Genomic DNA, 22025 nt, shown 5'->3' with positions numbered 1-22025 from the left:
GCAAACCGCCGACCTGTAGCTATGCGCATGCGCAGATAGAGGATCGTGCAGCGCTGCGCGGTCTGCGCATGCGCAGTCTTCGACCGTATGGATTTGTATACTACTAGTGCGGCTCTGCGCATACGCAGTCCCTACAATGCGGCTTCGCGCGCCCCTCGTCCGCGCGCTTTGCGCATGCGCAGCCTCGGGCTCCGCCCCGTTCCCGCCACCGCCCCCATAAAACCGGAAGCGGAAGCGGCTCGCTGCCGTCTCGGGGAAGATGGCGGCGGCCGGCGGGGCCGCGTCTCCCTCGGACGAGCTGGTCTCGTCGGTGACGCTTTACCGGCGGCGGCCGCGGCTCCTGCACGGCACCGTCCTGCCCTTCGTGGCGGGGCTCTACCCGGCCTGGCTCTGGCTGTGGGGGCCGCGCGTGTGGGCGGCGTGGGGGGACGCGGCGGCGGCGGAGGAGGGAGCGGAGGCCTCGGGGGCCTCAGGCCCCTCAGGCCCGGGCCCCGCGCCGCCTGAGGCCGCGTTCCTGGCGCTGGCGGCGATCGGCGCGGTCCATCTGCTCACGGCGCTGTCGGGGCTGTGGTCGGTGCACGCTCATTGCGCCCTTACCTGCGTCAAGGTGAGTTGCCGGGGCCGCGGGGGGAGTTGGAGACTGGCTTGGGCTGGAAGGGGCCTCCGAGCTCATCCCGCTCCGCCCCCGCGAGGAGCAGCGACCCCTCCCTCTAGATGAGGCCGCCCAAGGCCCATCCAGCCTGGCCTCCAAGGATGGAGAAGCCGCAACTTCCCTGGGAACCTGTTCCAGGGCCTCCCCGCCCTCATAGTGAAAGAATTCCTCTTCCTGTCTAGTCTAAATCTGCTCCTCTTCAGTTTATTCCTGTTCCCCTTTATCTTATCCCTACAAACCTTTATGAGCAGTCCCTCCCCAGCTTTCTTGGAGCCCCTTTCGGGTGCTGGAAGGTCGCTATAAGGGCTCCTCAGAGCCTTCTCCTCTCCAGGCTGAACAGCCCCAACTCTCTCAGCCTGTGCAGGAGGTTCTCCAGCCCTCAGATCATCCTTGGAGTCTCCCCTGGACTCGTTCCAACAGCTCCATCTCCTTCTTCTGGTGAGGATTCCAGAACTGGACGCAATCCTCCAGATGAGGTCCCACTAGAGAGGAGCAGAGGGGACAATCCCCTCCCTCTCTGCTGGCCACGTGGCTTTGGTTGCCTTGATGAACCTCCTGAGGTTCTCCCAGCCCCACTTCTCCGGCCTTTCCGGGTCCCTCTGGATCACGTCCCGTCCTGGTGTGGAAGGAAACACCAGGGACCCACGTGTTTTCCTGTCCCCACTGGCTCTGCTGCTCTGTGGAGGTCTCTGAGCCCTTGGAGGGGGAAGTTGGATTTCCTGGGGGTGTCGGCTCCCTGCACCCTCATCCTGGTGAACCCCAAAAGCTGCTGGTGCCGTGGGGCCAGCCCAGAGGGAGCCCTCGGGAAGCCCAGGGAGGTTCCTCCTGCTGCTCTTGAGCTGAGGGTTCAAGGGTTTCGCTTTCGATGGGGCTCTTTGCGATGTGACAGAGCTGCTTGTGGAAGAAAGAGGTGAAGTTTTTCCAGGAAAATGTTTCTCCTTTTCGTAGGGATCAGGCAGCTGGAGGGACAGAGATGCTTATTCCGCCTCCCATCGGATCAGGGGCTCCAAGCTCCATCCAACGTGGCCTTCAACACCTCCGGGGATGGGGCAGCCACCACTTTTGGGGCAACCTGGGTCTCCCAACCCTCCCAGGAGAAGGTTTCTCCCCAAGATCTCATCTCAATCTCCCCTCTCGCAGCTCAAAACTGTTCTCCTCATCCTCTCCCTGATCTAAAGCCGCTCCCCAGCTTTCCTGGAGCCCCTTTCCACGTGAGAAGCTGCTCTAAGGTTTCCTCAGAGCCTTCTCCAGGATGAACACCCCCAGCTCTCCCAGCCTTGACCTCGGGTGGTTCTCCAGCCCTCTCATCATCTCCGTGGCTTCCTCCGGCCTCGCTCCACCAGCTCCACGTCCTTCCTGGGCTGAAGGCTCCAAAACTGGAGCCAGAGCTCCAGGTTTGGTCTCCTCAGAGCGGCGCAGAGGGGAGGAATCCCTCTCTCCCCCTGCTGCTCCCACAGTTTTTGGTGCAGCCCAGGATCTGGTTGAGTTTTCCGAGCTGGAAGCCCAATTTACTGTCTCCTGTGGAGCTTCTTCTCCCTCAACACCACACATCTTTCTCCCTGGAGGTGTTGAAGGCCACGCTGGCTGAGGCTTGGGGTAACCTGATAGCGGGAGGTGTCCCTGCTCATGGCTGCTTGGATCTGGATCGTCTTTAAGGTCTTTTCCAACTCGTAATCAGAGCGATTTCCATTCTCACGAGGGTTCCACAAAGCATCCAGCTGCCAAGTCCTTTTTTCCCAGCTGGGATTGCTGCCACCTCCTTGAAATCCAGGCTCTAGGATTGTTTTTTTGAAGCAAATCTTGTTTGTTTTTTTCAGGAACCTTGCCCGAAGAAAGCCACCTTGGCTAAAGTCGTGCCGACCCCCAACAACGGATCCGTTGAACTGGTGCCGCTTCACAGAGACCGGGTGAGGAAAAGGGTGGTTGTCCCACACCAAGAAACGCTTCGAGCCTGCAGTTTATTCCCTTTTAGCATAAATAAGTCTGGAAGGACTTCTGTGGGAAGGCAGAAGTGGGACTGTTAAAGATCCAGTGGATCTGCTGGAGGGTTTGAGGTTCTCCAGAGGGATCTGAGCTGGTTGGATCCATGGGCTGAGACCAAGGGGAGGAGGTTGGAGCAGGACCTTGGGGCACAACGACCCTGGGCAGCTCCAGCCTAGGAGGAGTCTGGCTGGAAAGGGCCTGGAGGAGAAGGACCTGGGGGGGTTGGTGGGACACGAGGATGTGGAGGCTCTGGAGCGAGTGCAGAGAAGAGCAACGAAGCTGGGGAGGGGCTGGAGGAGAAGAGGAGCGGCTGAGAGAGCTGGGGGGGTTCAGCCTGGAGAAGAGGAGCCTGAGGGGAGATCTCCTTGCTCTTTCCCTGCAAGGAGCTTGTGGAGAGGAGGGAGCTGGGCTCTTCTCCCCAGGGCCAGGGGCCAGGCCGAGAGGGAACGGCCTCAAGCTCCACCAGGGGAGGCTCCGCATGGACAGCAGGATGGAATCTTTCCTGGAAAGGGGCCCTGGGCCAGGGAGGGGGTCGAGTCCCCTGCCCTGGAGGGGTTTGAGGGCCGGGTGGACGAGGAGCTGAGGGACACGGGTCGGTGACTGATGGGGACGGTTGGACTCCATGATCCGATGGGTCTTTTCCAACCTGATGATTCTCTGATTTCCCAGTCACGTAGCACGGATAGAATCCAAACCATGACAGAAGATGCGAGGGGCTGGAGTTGTTCCCTTCTTCGATCCAGATGACGCGTGGAACGAAGCCTTCCGAGCGTGCTCAACCGCTTCTTTTCCCCCCTTTCCATAGGATGAAGACGGGCAGGAGGCTCTTTCCTTTGAATTCCAGAAAATCAAATACTTCTATGAGATAAACGGCAAGAAACAATTCCTCCCCGTGGCTTTCCCTGTGGAACATCCCCTTTCCTACTACCAGAACGCCCGCGGTTATCAAGAGGACAAAGAAATCCGGGTGGCTGAGAAGAAATACGGCACGAACAAGTAAGTTTTCCCCATGCAGGAATATCCCAGCGTGAAGAATAACGGGGTCGAACCCCAATCCTCATCCTGCTTCTCACATCTCATTTATTCCTCCAAACTTCATTCAGATCCCTTTACGGAGAACGGCCTTGGATGAAGGGGTTGTTAATGGGAATGAATCATGTATTGTGAATGAACAGGATCGAAAGAATTGAAAATAGGGACATTGGGGAGTCCGGTCTGGTCTGAATGTGGACCTGCAGGGCATTTGGGGGCTGGGATTTTGCTGAGAATCCAGGTTTTTTAGGTTAATAAGGATTCTCTTCTTTCCCAGGGCGGAGATGGTGGTGCCGGAGTTCTTGGAGCTCTTTAAAGAGCGAGCGACGGCTCCGTTCTTTGTCTTTCAGGTAAAACAAAGAAATGAGAAGAGCTGTAAATGCTTTTCCTTCTTAAAAATGGGAGAATTCGTGGCTTGAGAGCCAGAAATACGGGGGCAGCTTTCAAAAACCAGGAGAAGGGGATGTCCTTGTGCTGCGAGATTGATTTTCTTTCTCCCTGATGAGATCCTGGGATTTTCTCTTTTCCTGGTTGTTTTCTGAGACATTCAGCGCGTTCCAAAGACTCCGAAGAAATGGAAGGCGGTTGATTTTAGGGTGGGCTGGGGATAACTTCCCCGTCGTGCTCTCCCCGCAGGTTTTCTGCGTGGGTTTGTGGTGTTTGGACGAGTACTGGTACTACAGCGTTTTCACCCTCTCCATGCTGGTGGCCTTCGAGGCGTCGCTGGTCCAGCAGCAAATGAGGAACATGTCGGAGATCCGGAAAATGGGCAACAAGCCGTATATGATCCAGGTAATCGGAACCTGAGGGCGCGGGAGTCGTAGAATCACCAGCTGGAGGCCAGGTCCACGCGGTGTCCCCAGGGCTCCGTGCTGGGTCCTGTCCAACGTCTTTATCAACGACCTGGATGGAGGCATCGAGGGCTCCCTGAGAGAGTTTGGGGTGACACTGAGCCGGGTGGATCTGCTGGAGGGTTTGAGGTTCTCCAGAGGGATCTGAGCTGGTTGGATCCATGGGCTGAGACCAAGGGGATGAGGTTGGAGCAGGACCTTGGGGCACAACGACCCTGGGCAGCTCCAGCCTAGGAGGAGTCTGGCTGGAAAGGGCCTGGAGGAGAAGGACCTGGGGGGGTTGGTGGGACACGAGGATGTGGAGGCTCTGGAGCGAGTGCAGAGAAGAGCAACGAAGCTGGGGAGGGGGCTGGAGGAGAAGAGGAGGTGGGTCTCTTCCAACCTGGTGATTCTATGATTCTAAGTGGTTTGAGTCAGAAGGGACCTCAGATGGTTTTTTTTCTCTTACAGGTTTACAGGAACCGCAAGTGGCGCCCGATTTCCAGCGATGAGATTATCCCGGGCGATATCGTTTCCATAGGTAATTAAAACCTCGTTCCAATCAGATTTGCTCCAGTTCCCTGGTGAATTGAACGAGGACCAACGATCTAACGGCCACACTTAGGTGCCCTCGAGGACTTTGCTTCCTACGTGTCCCAACCCGAGGGTCCAAGAGAATAATCCGTGGGCTGGATCTCTCAGACCTGCTGCCTCGCTTAAGGAAATGAGAAAGCAGCCTCAAATCTTTCAGTTAGGACTGTGAGGGTGAAGATTTCCCCCTAGAATAGAAAGGGAAGATCTCTCTCTCTTGACCCTGCTGTCCTCTTTAAGCTGGTGATCCCCGACCTCGACACCAGTTTTAATTTTTAATTAATTTGAAGCTTTCCTGGTCCCACGAGAGGCCAAATAACTTCCGAGCCCTCTCGGTTCTGGGCGGTAGTGGACGTGCTGCAGAGTTTTGAACGTTTAGGAATCTCCTTTCTCTCAGCTAAACTGAGAATCGGAGAAACACAATCACGAAGAATCATAGAAACGTGGAATGTTTGGTTGGAAGGGACCTCAAAGCCCATCCAGTTCCACCCCAGGCCCTGAGCAGGGGCGTCTCCTACTGGATCTGATGCTCCAGGCCTCATCCTACCTGGCCTTCAACATCTCCAGGGCTGGAGCAGCCACTTCTTCTCTGAGAACTTGGGTTGGGGCCTTCCCACTCTTGCAAGAAACCATTTTTCCCTAAGATCTCATCTCAATCTCCCCTTTTTTCAGCTCGAAACCATTCACCCTCATCCCATCCTCGCAGTCCCTGCTCAAGAGCCCCATCCCAGCTCTCCCAGAGTCTCCTTTCCTTCCTGGAAGTTGCTCTAAAATTTCTCTGGAGCTGTTTGTTCTCTTTTCTTTTCTCTTTGAGCTTCTTCTCAGCGTTAATGGGTTTCTTACAGGCCGCTCTCCGCACGAAAACCTCGTCCCGTGCGACGTTCTGCTGCTGCGGGGAAGGTGCATTGTGGATGAAGCCATGTTGACGGGAGAATCCGTGCCCCAGATGAAGGTCGGGGTGACGTAACCTTCTCTTTCAACTTAAAAATTAAAAATACTCAACCCCAACGCGGCGTTTCCGAGGGCAGCTTAGCCCAGGCAACCCGATCCCTTCGTTATCGGCTCCCCGCTGGTGATTGATGGTCCCTGGTAAATGAGAAACAGAAATATCAATGTTGTCTGGCGCTGTCTGCGGGTCTGAACCACTTAGTCACCCTCCTACGCGTTCCGCGGTCTGGATTCCTTTAGCTGGGGAGGAGGAACAAGTGGAGAGCACCTCAAAACCCTAAATATTCCTTCTTTTCGTGCCAGCGGGGGACTTAAAAAGAGATCAAATAGTGCTGGCAGAGCCTTCCTCGCTGAATTCCGTGTTCCAAAGAGTGAACTAAAGGGAAAACCACAATTCTGGGAAGCAATCATGGTGCTGAACCTGAAAATATTCCAGAAGCGGTTGGAAAACCCCCTTAAACACACGTGGTGAATTTTGGGGTTGTCCCTGTGCAGGATCGAGAGTTGGACTCGATGATTCTTGTGGATCCATCCAGCTCGGAACATTCTATGATACTGTGACTATTCCCCAAAACCAGAATAACAAGGCCAAACGAGTCCCCCCAAACCACAATTTGAAGGCCAAACGAGTCCCCCCAAACCACATTTTGAAGGCCAAACGAGTCCCATCAAACCACATTTTGAAGGCCAAGTGAGTCTCCCCCAGACCCACAATTATAAGGCCAAACAAGTCCCCCAAAACCACAATTTGGAGGGTGAGCGAGTCCCCCTCAAAACCAGAATTCCCAGAAATTCCAGGCCTTAAGCCGAGGCTGCTGTGGAGCCGAGTGGCGTGTTGGGGTCTTGGTTCATTTCAGACCTCAAGAGCGTCTCGTGGGATCGAAATCGAGAGGAACGTTTAAAATTTACGTGGATGTTGTCCTGCAGGAACCTGTGGAAGATCTGAACCCGGAGCACATCTTGGACATGCAGACAGACTCTCGCCTCCACATCATATTTGGAGGAACCAAAGTGGTTCAGCACATCCCGCCCCAAAAAGCCACCACGGGGCTGAAACGTAGGTACCTCTGCAACTTCTCTCTTGAGAGGACACGTCGTACCCTCATGGATTTAATTTAAACAGCTTGTTGGAGCTTTTGGAGGCCGTGATCAAGTCCTTCTCCCTCCCTAATGGGTTTTAAACAGCTTGTTGGAGCTTTTGGAGGACGTGATCAAGTCCTTCTCCCTTCCTAATGGTTTTTAAACAGCTTGTTGGAGCTTTTGGAGGACGTGATCAAGTCCTTCTCCCTCCTTAATGGGTTTTAAGTAGCTTGTTGGAGCTTTTGGAGGACGTGATCAAGTCCTTCTCCCTCCCTAAGGGGTTTTAAGTAGCTTGTTGCAGCTTTTGGAGGATGTGATCAACCTCGCTAATGGTTTACGTTGATAATTAGATAATTTAAGCTGACAGGGTCCCCTTGTAAGCAAGAGGAGGGTGTAGCTCTTGTGTTTTCTGTCTGATAAGCCTACAAAAGTTTTATATTGAGCTTTCGGTCTTCGTTCCAGCGGTCGATAACGGGTGCGTGGCCTACGCCCTGAGAACCGGCTTCAACACCTCTCAGGTAAGACATGAATATCTCTTTCCTCTGTCCTGATCGATGCTGGTTCTGTTGTTCAGGAACTATTTGATGAAATCCCAGGTGATTCGAGGGCTGGAGAACCTCCCGTTCAAGGAGAGGCTGAGAGTTGGGGTCATTCAGCTTGGAGAAGGCGCCGGGGAGAACTTAGAGCAGCTTCCAGGCTGGAAAGATGCTCCAGGAAAGCTGGGGAGGGGATTTTGATCAGGGAGGGCAGGGATAGGATATGGGGGAATGGTTTGAAGCTGAAAGAGGGGAGAGTGAGATGAAATCTCAGGGAAAAACGGCCTCCTGTGAGGGTTGGGAGATCCTGGACCAGGTTGCCTCAAAAAGCAGTGGCTCCTCCATCCCTGGAGATGTTCAAGGCCAGGTTGGATGGAGCTTGGAGCCCCTGATCCAGTGGGAGGTTTGGAACTGGATGGGTTTTGAGGTCCCTTCCAGCCCATTCTGTGATTCTATGAAATACAAGAGCGAGAAAATATAATTCAGGGCATCAAAGTTCCTTGGAAGAGGAATGAGTAGGTTGGTCTCTGTCAAATAAACAAGCTGGTGTTTGATGGAGCAGCCTGAGAGTCAGGATTCAGGGTTTTTATTGTGACTGACCACCCCTCACACCCTTCAGCTCCTCGTTATCCCCGATTCTGTGATGATAATTGTTGGGAAGAGGCACTTGAGGGTGTTCGGAGGGACTGGAGATGGGAAGAGGAGCTTTTCCAATTGAAAGTTGAAGATTGCTTTAAGGAAATCGTGGCCTTGAGAGACTTAGCGATGACTTTGGGGGGTTACCAGCCTAATTATAGAATCATTAAGGTTGGAAAAGACCTTCAAGCCCATCCAACTCTCAGCTCAACACCCCCAGCCCGCTGAGCCGCGTCCCCAAGTGCCGCATCTCCATGAGTTTTGAACCTCTCCAAGGAAGGAGACTCTCCAGCTTCCTTGAGCAAAGCGATTTCTGGGTTTTTCCCTCAGTGACTCTTAAGAGGACACAGAAATGAGAATCATTTTCAGGCTGTGGTACCGAAACACCAGAGTGTGTTTTAAAAACTGGGGTTCATAGAGCTTGGTAAGAAATTGCTGCTGAGAGAGCTTCTTGCACTCAAGACCCTTCTTCCCAGGGGAAGTTGCTGCGCACAATCCTCTTTGGGGTGAAGAGAGTGACAGCCAATAACTTGGAGACCTTCATCTTCATCCTCTTCCTGCTGGTTTTCGCCGTCGCCGCTGCAGCGTACGTCTGGATCGAAGGTGAGATTCCCTCTTTCCTCCTCCAGGACACGTTCCGAAGCTCAGGAGAAGCACAGTTGGCTCGGTTTGAGTTACGATATCCAGGTTGGGTTGCGTTGGTGTTTCAGTGTAGGGGCTCGCGCTGCGTTCGGGATCCTTTTCTTGCCTTTCCCGGGTAAATAAGCTGCTTTGAGGGACTCGGGTTTGAGGATGAGGAGGTACGAGGTCTCTCGTATCGTTCTCCAGGCACCAGGGATCCCAGCAGGAACCGGTACAAGCTCTTCTTGGAATGTACTTTAATCCTGACGTCGGTTGTTCCACCTGAACTTCCCATCGAGCTCTCCTTGGCCGTCAACACCTCCCTCATCGCCTTGGCCAAGCTCTGTGAGTCCTAAACCTGAGCGCAGATGCGAAAACGAGGCCGATTGTGTCTGGGAAAATACTTGTATGGAAGCCTCCTCGCTCGCCAGTCCCGTGGTGAGCAGGAGGATGGATTGAGAGCAGCCCCGAGAAGGACTCGGGGTGCTCTGGAGGAGAAGAAGCTCAGCAGAAGCCAGCAAAGCGTTCCTGCAGCTCAGAAACCCAACCATGTCCTGGTAGAACTCCAGAGGGACCTTAGAACAGCTTCTCGTGTGGAAAGAGGCCTCCAGGAAAGCTGAGGAGGAGCTCTTGTTCGGGGACTGGAGGGAGAGGATGAGGGGAACGGTTTTGAGCTGGAAGAGGGGAGGTTGAGCTGAGATCCTGGGGAGAAACGTCCTCCTGGGAGGGTGGGGAGACCCTGGCTTAGGTTGCCCAGAGCTGTGGTGGCTGCTCTGTCCCTGGAGATGTTGAAGGCCACGTTGGATGGGGCTTGGAGAGCCTCATCCAGGGGGAGGTGTCCCTGCTCAAGGCAGGAGGTGGAACTGGATGGGCTTTGAGGTTCCTTCCACCCCAAACCATTCCCTGATGCCGCAGGGAAGACTTCAGGGTCGCTGCTACCACCTGGTGTCTGTTCACGTTTCAAACACGACGAGAATTCAAAAAATTTGGGTTCCTTAACTCTGAGATCTGTGTTGACAGCTCCTGTTTTTGTGATTAAAGCCCCTCAAGATCCTCCCGCGGCTTTGCTGCCGCCGCTGCTCTCTCTCAGAATTCCCTCTGGTCTCTTCCAGACGTTTACTGCACGGAGCCTTTCCGCATCCCCTTTGCGGGCAAAGTTCAAGTTTGCTGCTTCGATAAAACCGGCACCTTAACCAGCGACCACCTCGTGGTGAGAGGAGTCGCCGGGCTCGGGTAGGTCCCCAGGGCTTTTCCGGACGCGCTTTCCTGAGGTTTTGGCTCTGGGAATCCCTCAGATGGGAGCGAAACCTCATCCCAGTGGGGGAGAGAAGGAAATCGGGGATTCTCACTGGAAGGAGAGAGGGTTTTGCTCTCCAGCAGTGACTCTGGATTTAGAATTGTGGATTTAATTGTCGGGGGGGCTTCTTCTCTAGAGGTTTTATGTGAGTGAGGCCGTAGAATCCTGCTTCTCCTTCCCCTGAGCCGAGTTTGAGGGCTGGATGTTGTAGGAGAAACTCATCCGAATCCTTTCATTCTTCAGGAAATCCAAAATGTTCGTTCCAGCCCAGATTTTGGTTGTTCTCCTTGAATCGGGAGGCAAAAATTGATGGGATTTGGCACCGTTTGCAGTTGAGACAGCGCCAGGTTCCCCAAAGCTTTGATCTCACCACGAGACGCTCCGGTGTTTGTTGAGTTCGAGCAGGAATTTTGCCCCGGGAAGCCTTCCAGCGCTCGTCTGCGCTAACGAGAACGGGTCTGGTAACAGGGTCTTTTCCTTTTGGGGCCGCAGGGACGGGAAGGAGGTGACCCCGGTGTCCGACATCCCCGTAGAAACCCACCGAGCCATCGCCACGTGCCACTCGCTGGTGCAGCTGGAGGATGGGACGTTGGTGGGGGATCCCCTGGAGAAGGCCATGTTGACGGCCGTGGACTGGACCCTGACCAAAGGTAAAACCGCTTTCCAGCTCCTCCTTGGCCGATTCCTTCCCCTTCACTGTGGATTTTTTGTTTTGGAACACCGATTTTCTCAATTCTGAGCATGGAATTATCTCAACTATGGAGATTTCTCGTGCCCCGAGCCACCTGGTGTGGCTTTTCCTTCTGGGTTTTCACCTGTGATGACAATTCGTAGACTCATGGGATGGTTTGGGTTGGAAGGGACCTCAAAGCCCATCCAGTTCCACCTTCCTGCCACGAGCAGGGACTCCTCCTGCTGGATCAGGAGCTCCAAGCTCCATCCAACGTGGCCTTCACCATCTCCAGGGATGGAGCAGCCACCTCTGCTCTGGACAACACGGTCCAGGGCCTCCCCGCCCTCCCGGGAGAACATTTCTCCCCAAGATCTCATCCCAATCTCCCCTCTTGCAGCTCAGAACCGTTCCTTTCACCCTCTCCCTGCCCTCCCTGATCAAGAGCCCTTCCCCAACTTGCTTGGAGGCCCCTTTCCACACTGGAAGGTGCTCTAAGGTCTCATCTCCAGGCTGAACAACCCCAACTCTCAATTTGTCCACGGACAGGAGGTTCTCCAGCTCTTACATCATCTCCGTGGCCTCCTCTGGCCTCGCTCCACCAGCTCTGTGTCCTCTCATACCCCTTCAACCCTTCAAAACGATGCAAATAGATTGTTCCGATTAATTATATCCCTTAATTCTTGGTGAGAATCCTTTGTGTCTAGGGAGAGGGAATTCCAGTGATCTCGGTGGTGGGACCCGAAGGGAGGGGATGTTGCTTTTCGTAGCGAGAAACCTTTCAGGATTTCCTGATCTCTTTGTTTCCAGATGAGAAAGTTTTCCCCCGAAGTATTAAAACTCAGGGACTGAAAATTCACCAGCGCTTTCATTTTGCCAGTGCCCTGAAAAGAATGTCGGTCTTGGCGTCCTACGAGAAGATCGGCTCCGCTGATCTCTGTTACATTGCAGCGGTGAAAGGGGCCCCGGAGACGCTGCACAAAATGGTGAGAAAAGGCTCCTCCAGCATGTCTGCTCGTCCCCTTCCACCTCTCCTCCCTCGCCGGAACCCGGATGATGTAGAGATCATCGTCGTAGAGTGGTTTAGGTTGGAAGGGGCCTCAAAACCCTTCCAGTTCCATCCCTTCTATGAGCAGGGACGCCCTCCGCTGGATCAGGGGCTCCAAGCTCCATCCAACGTGGCCTTCAGCACCTCCAGGGATGGAGCAACCTGTTCCAGGGCCTCCCCACCCTCCCAGGAGAACATTTCTCCCTGAGATTTCACCTCGATCTTCCATCTTCCAGCTCAAAACCGTTGCCCTCGTCCTCTCCTTGCACTCCTTGATAAGAGCCCCTCCCCAGCTTTCCTGGAGGCGCTTCCCATCCTGGAAGCTGCTCTAGGGTCTCCTCAGAGCCTTCTCCAGGCTGAACAACCCCAACTCTCCCAGCCTTGTCCTCAGATGAGAGGTCCTCCAGCCCTTAGATCATCTCCGTGGCCTCCTCTGGCCTCGTTCCAGCAGCTCCAGGTCCTTCCTGGGCTGAGGATCCAGAACTGGTGTCCCTGCAACCTTCTCCACGATGACCAACATCGAGTCAACCAGCGCCTGAAAATCTCCACCTGGGAGTTTTGCTCTGATCCCAGTGGGAACCGAATTTACGTTCCTGGCCCTGTTGCTTTTCCTGAGAGCAGAGACTCAAATCTTTGGGGTCTCCTCCTTCGCCCTAGATGGCGAAGGGCCCTCCCGAAGGCTCCTCTTTCCCCTCCAGCCGCATATTTGATGGGAAACGTGCTATGAAATCGCGTTTAGAACCGTGTTAACCTTCTACTTTTTCCTCCAGTTGTCCCAGTGCCCCAGCAACTACCACTCCGTCCACACGGAAATTTCGCACGAGGGAGCGAGAGTGCTGGCCCTCGGCTACAAGGAGCTGGGACACCTCACTCACCAGCAGGTACATCTGTTCGTTTAGTCCTTGTAGTTCAGCTCCTGGAAAGCAAACGGAGGTGGGGAGGGCCGGGAAGCCGAGTGGGACTCTTCTAGGATGCGGTTGTCCGATCCTAATGTAGTCGTGGTGTTGCGATCAGGATCTTCTGGGACGATCTCGGCCTCTCCGTTGCGCTCCCAGCTTCCAGTTCTGGTGCCTCAGAGAATCCTGGAGTGGTTCGGGTTGGAAGGGACCTCAAAGTCCATCCGGTTCCGCTCCTGCGAAGGGCTTTCCACTGGATCAGGGGCTCCAAGCTCCATCCAACCTGGTCTTAACACCTCCAGGGATGGAGCAACCTGAGCCGGGGCCTCCCCACCCTCCCAGGAGAACGTTTCTCCTCAAGATCTCATCTCAATGTCCCTTCTTCCTGCTGAAAACCATTCCGCTTGCCCACTCCCTGACCAGGAGCCCCTCCCAAGCTTTTCTGGAGGGCCTTTTCCTTACTGGAAGCCGCTCCGAGGTCTCCTTGGAGCCTGCTCTTCTCCAGGCTGAACAATCCCACCTCTCTCAGCCTGGAACCATCGAGGAAATCCTCTCCCACAGCGGGTGCTTCTTAAACCTCCCCGGCCCTGCCTTTTCCGTCTGCCTTGTTGATCAAAATTTCTATTGCCCTGGTCGAGAGGCAGGTTCAGCTCCTCCTGGTAGGATCTGCGAGGCTCAGCGCTGACGTTCTCAGCTCTGAAGCTGATTTTCCGCCAGGATGAGCTTGTGTAGCTGTTCTCGGGGCTGTTTCTGAGGAGCTTCGTGCCATCAAGTCTTTCTTCTAGACCAGCCAGACCCTTCCAGGGCTGCTCCGTGGGTCTGGGAGCAGCAGCGATCCTAGCGCTGCTTTGATTTCGAGGACCCGTCGTTAATCCGGGGCGTCAGGTAACTCTGCTGATTGGCTTCGGCAGGTGAGGGAGATGAAGCGCGAAGCCTTGGAGTGCGACCTCCGCTTCGTTGGGTTCATTGTGGTCTCCTGTCCTCTCAAAGCCGACTCCAGAGCTGTCATCAGGGAGATCCAGAACGCGTCCCACCACGTAAGCGGCTTCCAAGCCTTTAGGACGTGGAGTTTCAGGACCTTTGCGAAGCGAGGCCTTTTCCTGTGGTGGGATGGGGTTTTTGGGGTGGGATTTGCCTCGGTGCGGGGGGAAAATCCTTCCTCTGGGAGCTGCTCAGAGCTGCAGCTCGTAGGGAGCATCAGCAGCGTCCGTACTCAGCAGAAAATCTTTCCTGCGTGGAGAAGCCTCGCTGAGAAATGCCCTTTTCTCTCGCAGAGCTGACTTTGGAACCCTTTTCGCTTTCCCTTCAGGTAGTGATGATAACGGGAGACAATCCTCTCACCGCCTGCCACGTGGCGCGGGAGCTTCACTTCCTCCAGAAGGAGAACACGCTCATCCTTCAACCTCCTGCGAGCCAAGGTGAACGACCCCGCGCAGCAGAAACTTGTTTTAGAGGAGAACAGCCAAAGCGATAACGGTTGTGTCGCTGATTGTACAATCAGAGACTTGTTTGGGTTGGAAAGGACCTTAAAGATCATTTCAGAGAATCACCACGTTGGAGGAGACCCACGGGATCATGGAGTCCAACCGTCCCCATCAATCACTGACCCGTGTCCCTCAGCACCTCGTCCACCCGGCCCTCAAACCCCTCCAGGGCAGGGGACTCAACCCCCTCCCTGTCCCAGGGCCCAGGGCCCCTTTCCAGGAAAGATTCCATCCTGCTGTCCAGCCGGAGCCTCCCCTGGTGGAGCTTGAGGCCGTTCCCTCTCGGCCTGGCCCCTGGCCCTGGGGAGAAGAGCCCAGCTCCCTCCTCTCCACAAGCTCCTTGCAGGGAAAGAGCAAGGAGGTCTCCCCTCAGGCTCCTCTTCTCCAGGCTGAACCCCCCCAGGTCCCTCAGACACAACCTCTGGGCTCCAAACCCTTCCCAGCTCCATTCCCCTTCTTCTCCAGATGTTCTCCAGCCCCTCCATGTCCCTCTTGGAGTGAGGGGCCCACAACTGACCCCAGGATTCAAGGTTCAATCTCACCAGAGGGAGAAGAACCTCCCTGGCCCTGCTGGCCACACCGGCTCTGATCCAAGCCCAGATGCCCTTGGCCTCCTTGGCCCCCTGGGCCCCTGCTGGCTCCTGTTCCACCAACCCCCCCAGGTCCTTCTCCTCCAGGCCCTCTCCAGCCAGACTCCTCCTCGGCCGGAGCTGCCCGGGGCTGTTGAGCCCCAAGTTGCGTTTCTCGGAGGTGCCTTCGTGCCCATCGTGTCCCTCTCTCTGCAGATTCGGGCTGGCAGTGGCAGTCGTTCGACGGCTCCGTCGCGCTGCCGGCCCTGCCGCCCTCCCTGCGCGAGCTGACGCGGCGCTACGACCTCTGCGTGACGGGCGAGGGGCTCTCCCACCTCCAGGCCCTGGACAAGCAGCAGCTGCTGAAGCTCATTCCGCACATCCAGGTGTTCGCCAGGGTGGTGCCGAAGCAGAAGGTGAGAAAAGGCCTCGGAAAACGCCTCCTGGAAAGCTGGGGAGGGGCTTTCGATCGGGGATGGGACGAGGGGAAGGGTTTTAAGATGAAAGAGGAGAGGTTGAGATGAGATCTTGGGGAGAAATGTTCTCCTGGGAGGGTGAGGAGGCCCTGGCTGAGGTTTCCTCAAGACGTTGTGGCTCCTCCAGCCCTGGAGGCGTTGAAGGCCACGTTGGATGGAGCTTGGAGCAACCAGATCCAGTGGGAGGTGTCCCCGTGGCAGGAGGTGGAGCTGGATGGGCCTTGAGGTCCCTTCCAACCCAACCCATCCCATGGTTCGGCGCCCAGGCCTGTGGATTCTCACCGACCACCTTTGCTTTCGCAGGAGTTTGTCGTCACCGCTTTGAAGAGCCTGGACTACGTCACGTTGATGTGCGGAGACGGCACCAACGACGTTGGAGCTTTGAAACACGCCGACGTGGGTGAGTTCGGCTTCAAACACAGAACCAGGGTTGGTTTCTCTGGTGGCTTTGGGGCTGGGATCCATCCAACCGACATCACGTGGTGGCAGGAAGGAACGTTTAGGAGGATTGCTGTGCCGGTGGAACATCTGGAGGGTGCAGACCAGCAGGGTTTCATCTCAAAACCATTTTCCTCACGCTATCCCTGCACTCGCGGCTCCAGAGCCCCCTCCCCAGCTTTCCCGGAGTCCCTTTCCCCACCAGAAGCTGCTCTAAGGTCTCCCTGGAGCCTTCTCCAGGCCGAACAACCCCAACTCTCCAGCCTTTTCTGGGATGAGATGTTCTCCACCCTTCGGCTCCTCCTCTGGGGTCGCTCGAACGAGGTTTTCGTGCTCCTTCAGGGGTGGCGCTGCTGGCAAACGCCCCCGAGAGGCTCCCCGAACGCAAGAAAAGATCTCGAGAAGGAGCCAGCGATGGGCGACCGGCCCTTCCGGCGATGGGGAGCGGAGCTGTGAAGCCCACGTCCCGCGGGGCCAAGCACCGGGTCCTGTCCCAGCGAGAGGAGCAGCTGGCCATCCACAGGGTTGGTAGCAACATCTGGAGAAGCTCGTTAATTTATCCTTGCTCTTCGTTTACCGCTCGCTCGTGAGGGTTTGGAACAATGGGATGTGTTGGGAAAACACCAACTTCTTCTTCTGAGGTGGGAGGATGGGTTTGAGCTGGAATGTTGAAGCTTTTCCAGCTGGATCTCACGGGGATTCAGGAGGAGATGAGGTGGGATGGACTGTGATTCAGGTTCTGGTGGTGAGATGGATGTTTGGATCTCTTCTTCTCCCCCAGGAGCGGCTCAATCAGGTCCTGAAGGATTTGGAAGAGGAGCGAGTGCCAGTCGTCAAGCTGGGAGACGCCAGCATCGCGGCGCCTTTTACCTCCAAACTCTCCTCCATTCAGTGCAGTGAGTGAACGCGGGGGGTGGAGTCATCGCCGCGTGGCCGTGGGGCCTAGAGGCTCCTTGGAGGGGCTCTAGAGGGTTCTTGGAGATCCTAGAAGGGTCCTAGAAGGCCCTAAAGGGGTCCTAGGGGGCTCTAGATGGTTCTTGGTGGTCCTAGAAGGGTCCTAGAAGGCCCTAAAGGGGTCTCAGGGGGCTTTAGAGGGTTCTTAGGGGTCCTAGAAGGCCCTAAAGGGGTCCCGGGGGGCTCTAGAGATTTCTTGGGGGTCCTAGAAGGGTCCTAGAAGGCTCTAGATGGTTCTTGGGGGTCCTAGGAGGGTCCTAGGGGGCTCTAGATGGTTCTTGGTGGTCCTAGAAGGGTCCTAGAAGGCCCTAAAGGCGTCCCAGGGGGATTTAGAGGGTTCTTAGGGGTCCTAGAAGGCCCTAAAGGGGTCCTAGGGGGCTCTAGATGGTTCTTGGTGGTCCTAGAAGGCCCTAAAGGGGTCTCAGGGGGCTGTAGAGGGTTCTTGGGGGTCCTAGAAGGGTTCTAGAAGGCCTTAAAGGGGTCTCAGGGGGCTGTAGAGGGTTCTTGGGGGTCCTAGAAGGCCCTAAAGGGTTCTCATGGGCTTCTAGGGGATTCTTTGGGGGCTCTAGAAGGTCCTAAAGGGGTCCCAGGGGGCTCTAGAGGGTTCCTGGTATCCCTAAAAGGGTCCTGGGTGTCCCTAGAGGGTTCTTGGTGTCCCTAAAAGGGTCTTAGGGGTCTCCAAAGGGGTCCTGGGTGTCCCTAGAGGGTTCTTGGTGTCCCTAGAAGGGTCTTGGGGGTCTCCAAAGGGATCCTGGGTGTTCCTAGAGGGTTCTTGGTGTCCCTAGAAGGGTCTTGGGGGTCTGCAAAGGAATCCTGGGTGCCCCTAGAGGGTTCTTTGGGTCCCTAAAAGGGTCTTTGGGGTCTCCAAAGGGGTCCTGAGTGTCCCTAGAAGGGTCTTTGGGGCCTCTAAAGGGGTCCTGGGTGTCCCTAGAGGGTTCTTGGTGTCCCTAGAAGGGTCTTGGGGGTCTCCAAAGGGGTCCTGGGTGTCCCTAGAGGGTTCTTGGTGTCCCTAGAAGGGTCTTGGGGGTCTCCAAAGGGATCCTGGGTGTCCCTAGAGGGTTCCTGGTGTCCCTAGAAGGGTCTTGGGGGTCTCCAATGGGATCCCGCGTGACCCTAGAGGGTTCTTGGTGTCCCTAGAAGGGTCTTGGGGGTCTCCAAAGGGGTCCTGGGTGTCCCTAGAGGGTTCTTGGTGTCCCTAGAAGGGTCCTGGGGGTCTCCAAAGGGGTCCTGGGTGTCCCTAGAGGGTTCTTGGTGTCCCTAGAAGGGTCTTGGGGGTCTCCAAAGGGGTCCTAGGTGTTCCTAGAGGGTTCTTGGGGACCTCCAAAGGGGTCTTAGGTGTCCCTAGAGGGCTCTTTGGGTCCCTAAGAGGGTCCTGGGGTTCCCTTTCCAAAGGGACTGAACCCCAGACCCTGCTCTGTTCCCCTTCCCCAAGGGCCGAACCCCCCAAACCTGCCGTTCCCGCTCCAACGGGCGCCCCCTCTCGCCCCGCAGTTTGCCACGTCATCAAGCAAGGTCGCTGCACGCTGGTCACCACCCTGCAGATGTTCAAGATCCTCGCCCTCAACGCCCTGATCCTCGCCTACAGCCAGAGCGTCCTCTACCTGGAGGGGGTCAAGTTCAGCGACTTCCAGGCCACGCTGCAGGGGCTGCTCCTGGCCGGCTGCTTCCTTTTCATCTCCAGGTCCAAGGTGAGAGGGCTGGGAATCGGGTCGGGTCCGGGGACGCTCCGCGTTGGTCCCGTCAGGAGGATGGAGGGAGCTCCTCTCTCCGAGAAAAGCCGTTTCTTTTAGGAAGTTAACAATCCTCAGCGCTGGACGGGGCGGGACTTGGTGGTTCCTGCGATTTGGGAGCTTCTCGTGATCTCAGGTGGCTTCGTTGAGGCTACAGGAAGAGCTGGAATGAGGGGGTTGGGACCCGGGGGTTTGGGAGGCTCCTGAGGAGCATTTTGTGATCACAGGTAGCTTTGTTGAGGCTACACGAAGAGCAGGGAAGATAAAAAGGCTCCGTTGAGGCTCTTCCTCGCTCCAGCCAAGGCTCCCCCGTGCGCCCGAAGTGGAATTCTTGGAGGCGACACAAATATTAGTGGAGATTGTGCTGGAAAACTCCCCGGAGCTGCTCAAACCCCTTCGTGTTTGCTTTTCTCTTCCAGCCTTTGAAGACTCTTTCCAAAGAGCGTCCACTGCCAAACATCTTCAACCTCTACACGGTCCTGACGGTGCTGCTGCAGTTCCTCGTCCACTTCCTCAGCCTCGTTTACCTGTACCGGGGCGCCCAGGCGCGCAGCGGGCCCAGGTAAGGCTCTCGTCTTCCGGCTCCGGAGGAGTTCAGGATCATGGGATGGTTTGGGTTGGAAGTTCCAAGTTCCTAGTGGTGTCCCCAGGGCTCCGTGGTGGCTCCAGCCCTGCTCAAGGTCTTTATGAACGACCTGGATGGAGGCACCGAGGGCTCCCTGAGAGAGTTTGGGGGTGACGCTGAGCTGGGTGGATCTGCTGGAGGGTTTGAGGTTCTCCAGAGGGATCTGAGCTGGTTGGATCCATGGGCTGAGACCAAGGGGATGAGGTTGGAGCAGGACCTTGGGGCACAACGACCCTGGGCAGCTCCAGCCTAGGAGGAGTCTGGCTGGAAAGGGCCTGGAGGAGAAGGACCTGGGGGGGTTGGTGGGACACGAGGATGTGGAGGCTCTGGAGCGAGTGCAGAGAAGAGCAACGAAGCCGGGGAGGGGGCTGGAGAAGAAGAGGAGCGGCTGAGAGAGCTGGGGGGGTTCAGCCTGGAGAAGAGGAGCCTGAGGGGAGACCTCCTTGCTCTTTCCCTGCAAGGAGCTGGTGGAGAGGAGGGAGCTGGGCTCTTCTCCCCAGGGCCAGGGGCCAGGCCGAGAGGGAACGGCCTCAAGCTCCACCAGGGGAGGCTCCGCATGGACAGCAGGATGGAATCTTTCCTGGAAAGGGGCCCTGGGCCCTGGGACAGGGAGGGGGTTGGGTCACCTGCCCTGTTTTCTCTCAGACAGGAGGAGTTTGTGGATCTCTACAAGGAGTTCGAGCCCAGCCTGGTGAACAGCACCGTCTACATCATGTCGATGGCCATGCAGATGGCCACCTTCGCCATCAACTACAAGGCAAGGGCTGGTTAAACCCCATCTCCTCATCCACCGTCTCAGTGAGGGCGTGGAGGGCTCCCTCACAGCAAATTGTCCCGATCTAGAGAGGGATGGGGACAGGCTGGATCCATGGATGGAGGGCAAGGAGGATCTAGAGAGGGATCAGGAGAGGCTGGATCCATGGCTGGAGGGCAGGAAGGATCTAGAGAGGGATCAGGAGAGGCTGGATCTATGGCTGGAGGGCAGGAAGGATCTAGAGAGGGATCAGGAGAGGCTGGATCCATGGCTGGAGGGCAGGAAGGATCTAGAGAGGGATCAGGAGAGGCTGGATCCATGGATGGAGGGCAGGAAGGATCTAGAGAGGGATCAGGAGAGGCTGGATCCATGGATGGAGGGCAGGAAGGATCTAGAGAGGGATCAGGAGAGGCTGGATCCATGGATGGAGGGCAGGAAGGATCTAGAGAGGGATCAGGACAGGCTGGATCCATGGCTGGAGGGCAGGAAGGATCTAGAGAGGGATCAGGACAGGCTGGATCCATGGCTGGAGGGCAGGAAGGGTCTAGAGAGGGATCAGGAGAGGCTGGATCCATGGATGGAGATGAGGGAGGATCTAGAGAGGGATCAGGAGAGGCTGGATCCATGGATGGAGGGCAGGAAGGATCTGGAGAGGGATCAGGAGAGGCTGGATCCATGGATGGAGGGCAGGAAGGATCTAGAGAGGGATGGGGACAGGCACCTGGTGTGGATCATGGGGTGGCCAGGAGGAGCAGGGAAGGGCTTGTCCCCCTGGGCTCAAAGCTGCTGAGGCCACACCTTGAATCCTGGGTTCAGTTTTGAGCCCCTCGCTCCATGAGGGACATTGAGGGGCTGGAGAACGTCTGGAGAAGAAGGGGGACGGGGCTGGGAAGGGTCTGGAGAGCGAGGGATCTGAGGGGGGTTTGGTCTGAGAAGAGGAGGCTGAGGGGAGACCTCATCGCTCCGAGCGGCTCCAGGAGGGAGGTTGTGGTGAGGTGGGGGCTGGGCTCTTCTCCCAAGGAACAAGCCATGGGATGAGAGGAAATGGCCTCGAGGTTCACCAGGGGAGGTTTAGTTTGGATCCCTGTCTGAAGGAGCACGGCCTCACCTCTGCTCACAGGTCCTCCGTGCTCTTTTCCAGGGCCATCCCTTCATGGAGAGTCTCCAGGAGAACAAGCCCTTGCTGTGGAGCATCGTCCTCTCGGGCTTCGCCATCGTGGGGCTCCTCACAGGCTCCTCTCCAGAGTTCAACGAGCAGTTCGGGTTGGTCGAGATCCCAACCGAGGTGAGCGGGAGCCACATCCTGAGCTGCAGCCAACGCTGAGGGACCAGCAGGGTCAGGGAGGGGTTTCCGCTCCGCTCTGGAGAGACCAAACCTGGAGTTCTGGGTCCAGTTTTGGAATCCTCAGCGTGGGAAGGATGTGGAGCTGGTGGAGCGAGGCCGGAGGAGGCCACGGAGACGATGAGAGGAGAACCTCCCGTCCAAGGAGAGGCTGGGAGAGTTGGGGTTGTTCAGCCTGGAGAAGAGAAGGCTCCGGGGAGACCTTAGAGCAGCTTCTTGTATGGAAAGAGGCCTCCAGGGAAGCTGAGGAGAAGCTCTTGATCAGGGAGTGGAGGGAGAGGACGAGGAGAAGGGTTTGGAGCTGCAAGAGGAGAGATTGAGATGAGATCTTGAGGAGAAACGTTCTCCTGGGAGGGTGGGGAGGCCCTGGCTGAGGTTGCCTCGAGACGCGGTGGCTGCTCCATCCCTGGAGGGGTTGAAGGCCACGTCGGACGGAGCTTGGAGCTCCTGATCCAGCGGGAGGTGTCCCCGTGGCAGGGCTGGAGCTGGATGGGCTTTGAGATCTCTTCCAACCCGACCTTCTCCATGGCTGCGAGGGAGGAGAAGGTCTCAGGTGTCACGTTTCCTTCCCCAGTTCAAGGTGGTCATCGCCGAGGTGCTGCTGGCCGACTTCTTCCTCGCTCTGGTAGCCGATCGGATCCTTCAGTTCCTGCTGGGAAGCGCCAAGCTCCAAGTGCCTTCCTGACCGGAATCGTGAGGTCCCCTCGCGCCCGGCGCCGCGTTTCTCCGCCGCGAGGCTCCTCCTTGCTTCTCTTGACGAGAACTGATCCCGTTGGGGATAAACGGGCCCCGGGGAAGCTTTTCCTCCAAATCAAACACGGAAACCGAGCACC

General features: G+C 56.5%; 1 protein-coding gene across 1 annotated transcript; it reads left to right on the top strand.

The window, feature by feature from the left end:
- Window positions 1-235: 235 nt before the first annotated feature.
- Window positions 236-21967, top strand: ATP13A1 (ATPase 13A1). The gene is made up of 26 exons (XM_069881603.1): window positions 236-607; window positions 2470-2559; window positions 3441-3631; window positions 3945-4017; window positions 4304-4459; window positions 4969-5038; window positions 5934-6040; window positions 6964-7093; window positions 7579-7634; window positions 8765-8891; window positions 9117-9254; window positions 10022-10142; window positions 10699-10856; window positions 11687-11862; window positions 12695-12805; window positions 13732-13857; window positions 14130-14238; window positions 15090-15289; window positions 15653-15749; window positions 16130-16311; window positions 16569-16683; window positions 18233-18429; window positions 18891-19033; window positions 19742-19853; window positions 20992-21135; window positions 21767-21967. Exons 1-26 carry the CDS (start codon window positions 260-262, stop codon window positions 21875-21877), a joined length of 3588 nt encoding a protein of 1195 aa, XP_069737704.1. The 5' UTR covers window positions 236-259; the 3' UTR covers window positions 21878-21967.
- The last annotated feature ends 58 nt before the right edge of the window (window positions 21968-22025 follow it).

Source organism: Phaenicophaeus curvirostris, unplaced genomic scaffold, assembly GCF_032191515.1.
Source record: "Phaenicophaeus curvirostris isolate KB17595 unplaced genomic scaffold, BPBGC_Pcur_1.0 scaffold_51, whole genome shotgun sequence".
Lineage (NCBI taxonomy): Eukaryota > Metazoa > Chordata > Aves > Cuculiformes > Cuculidae > Phaenicophaeus > Phaenicophaeus curvirostris.
This window is presented reverse-complemented; position numbering and strand designations above follow the sequence as displayed.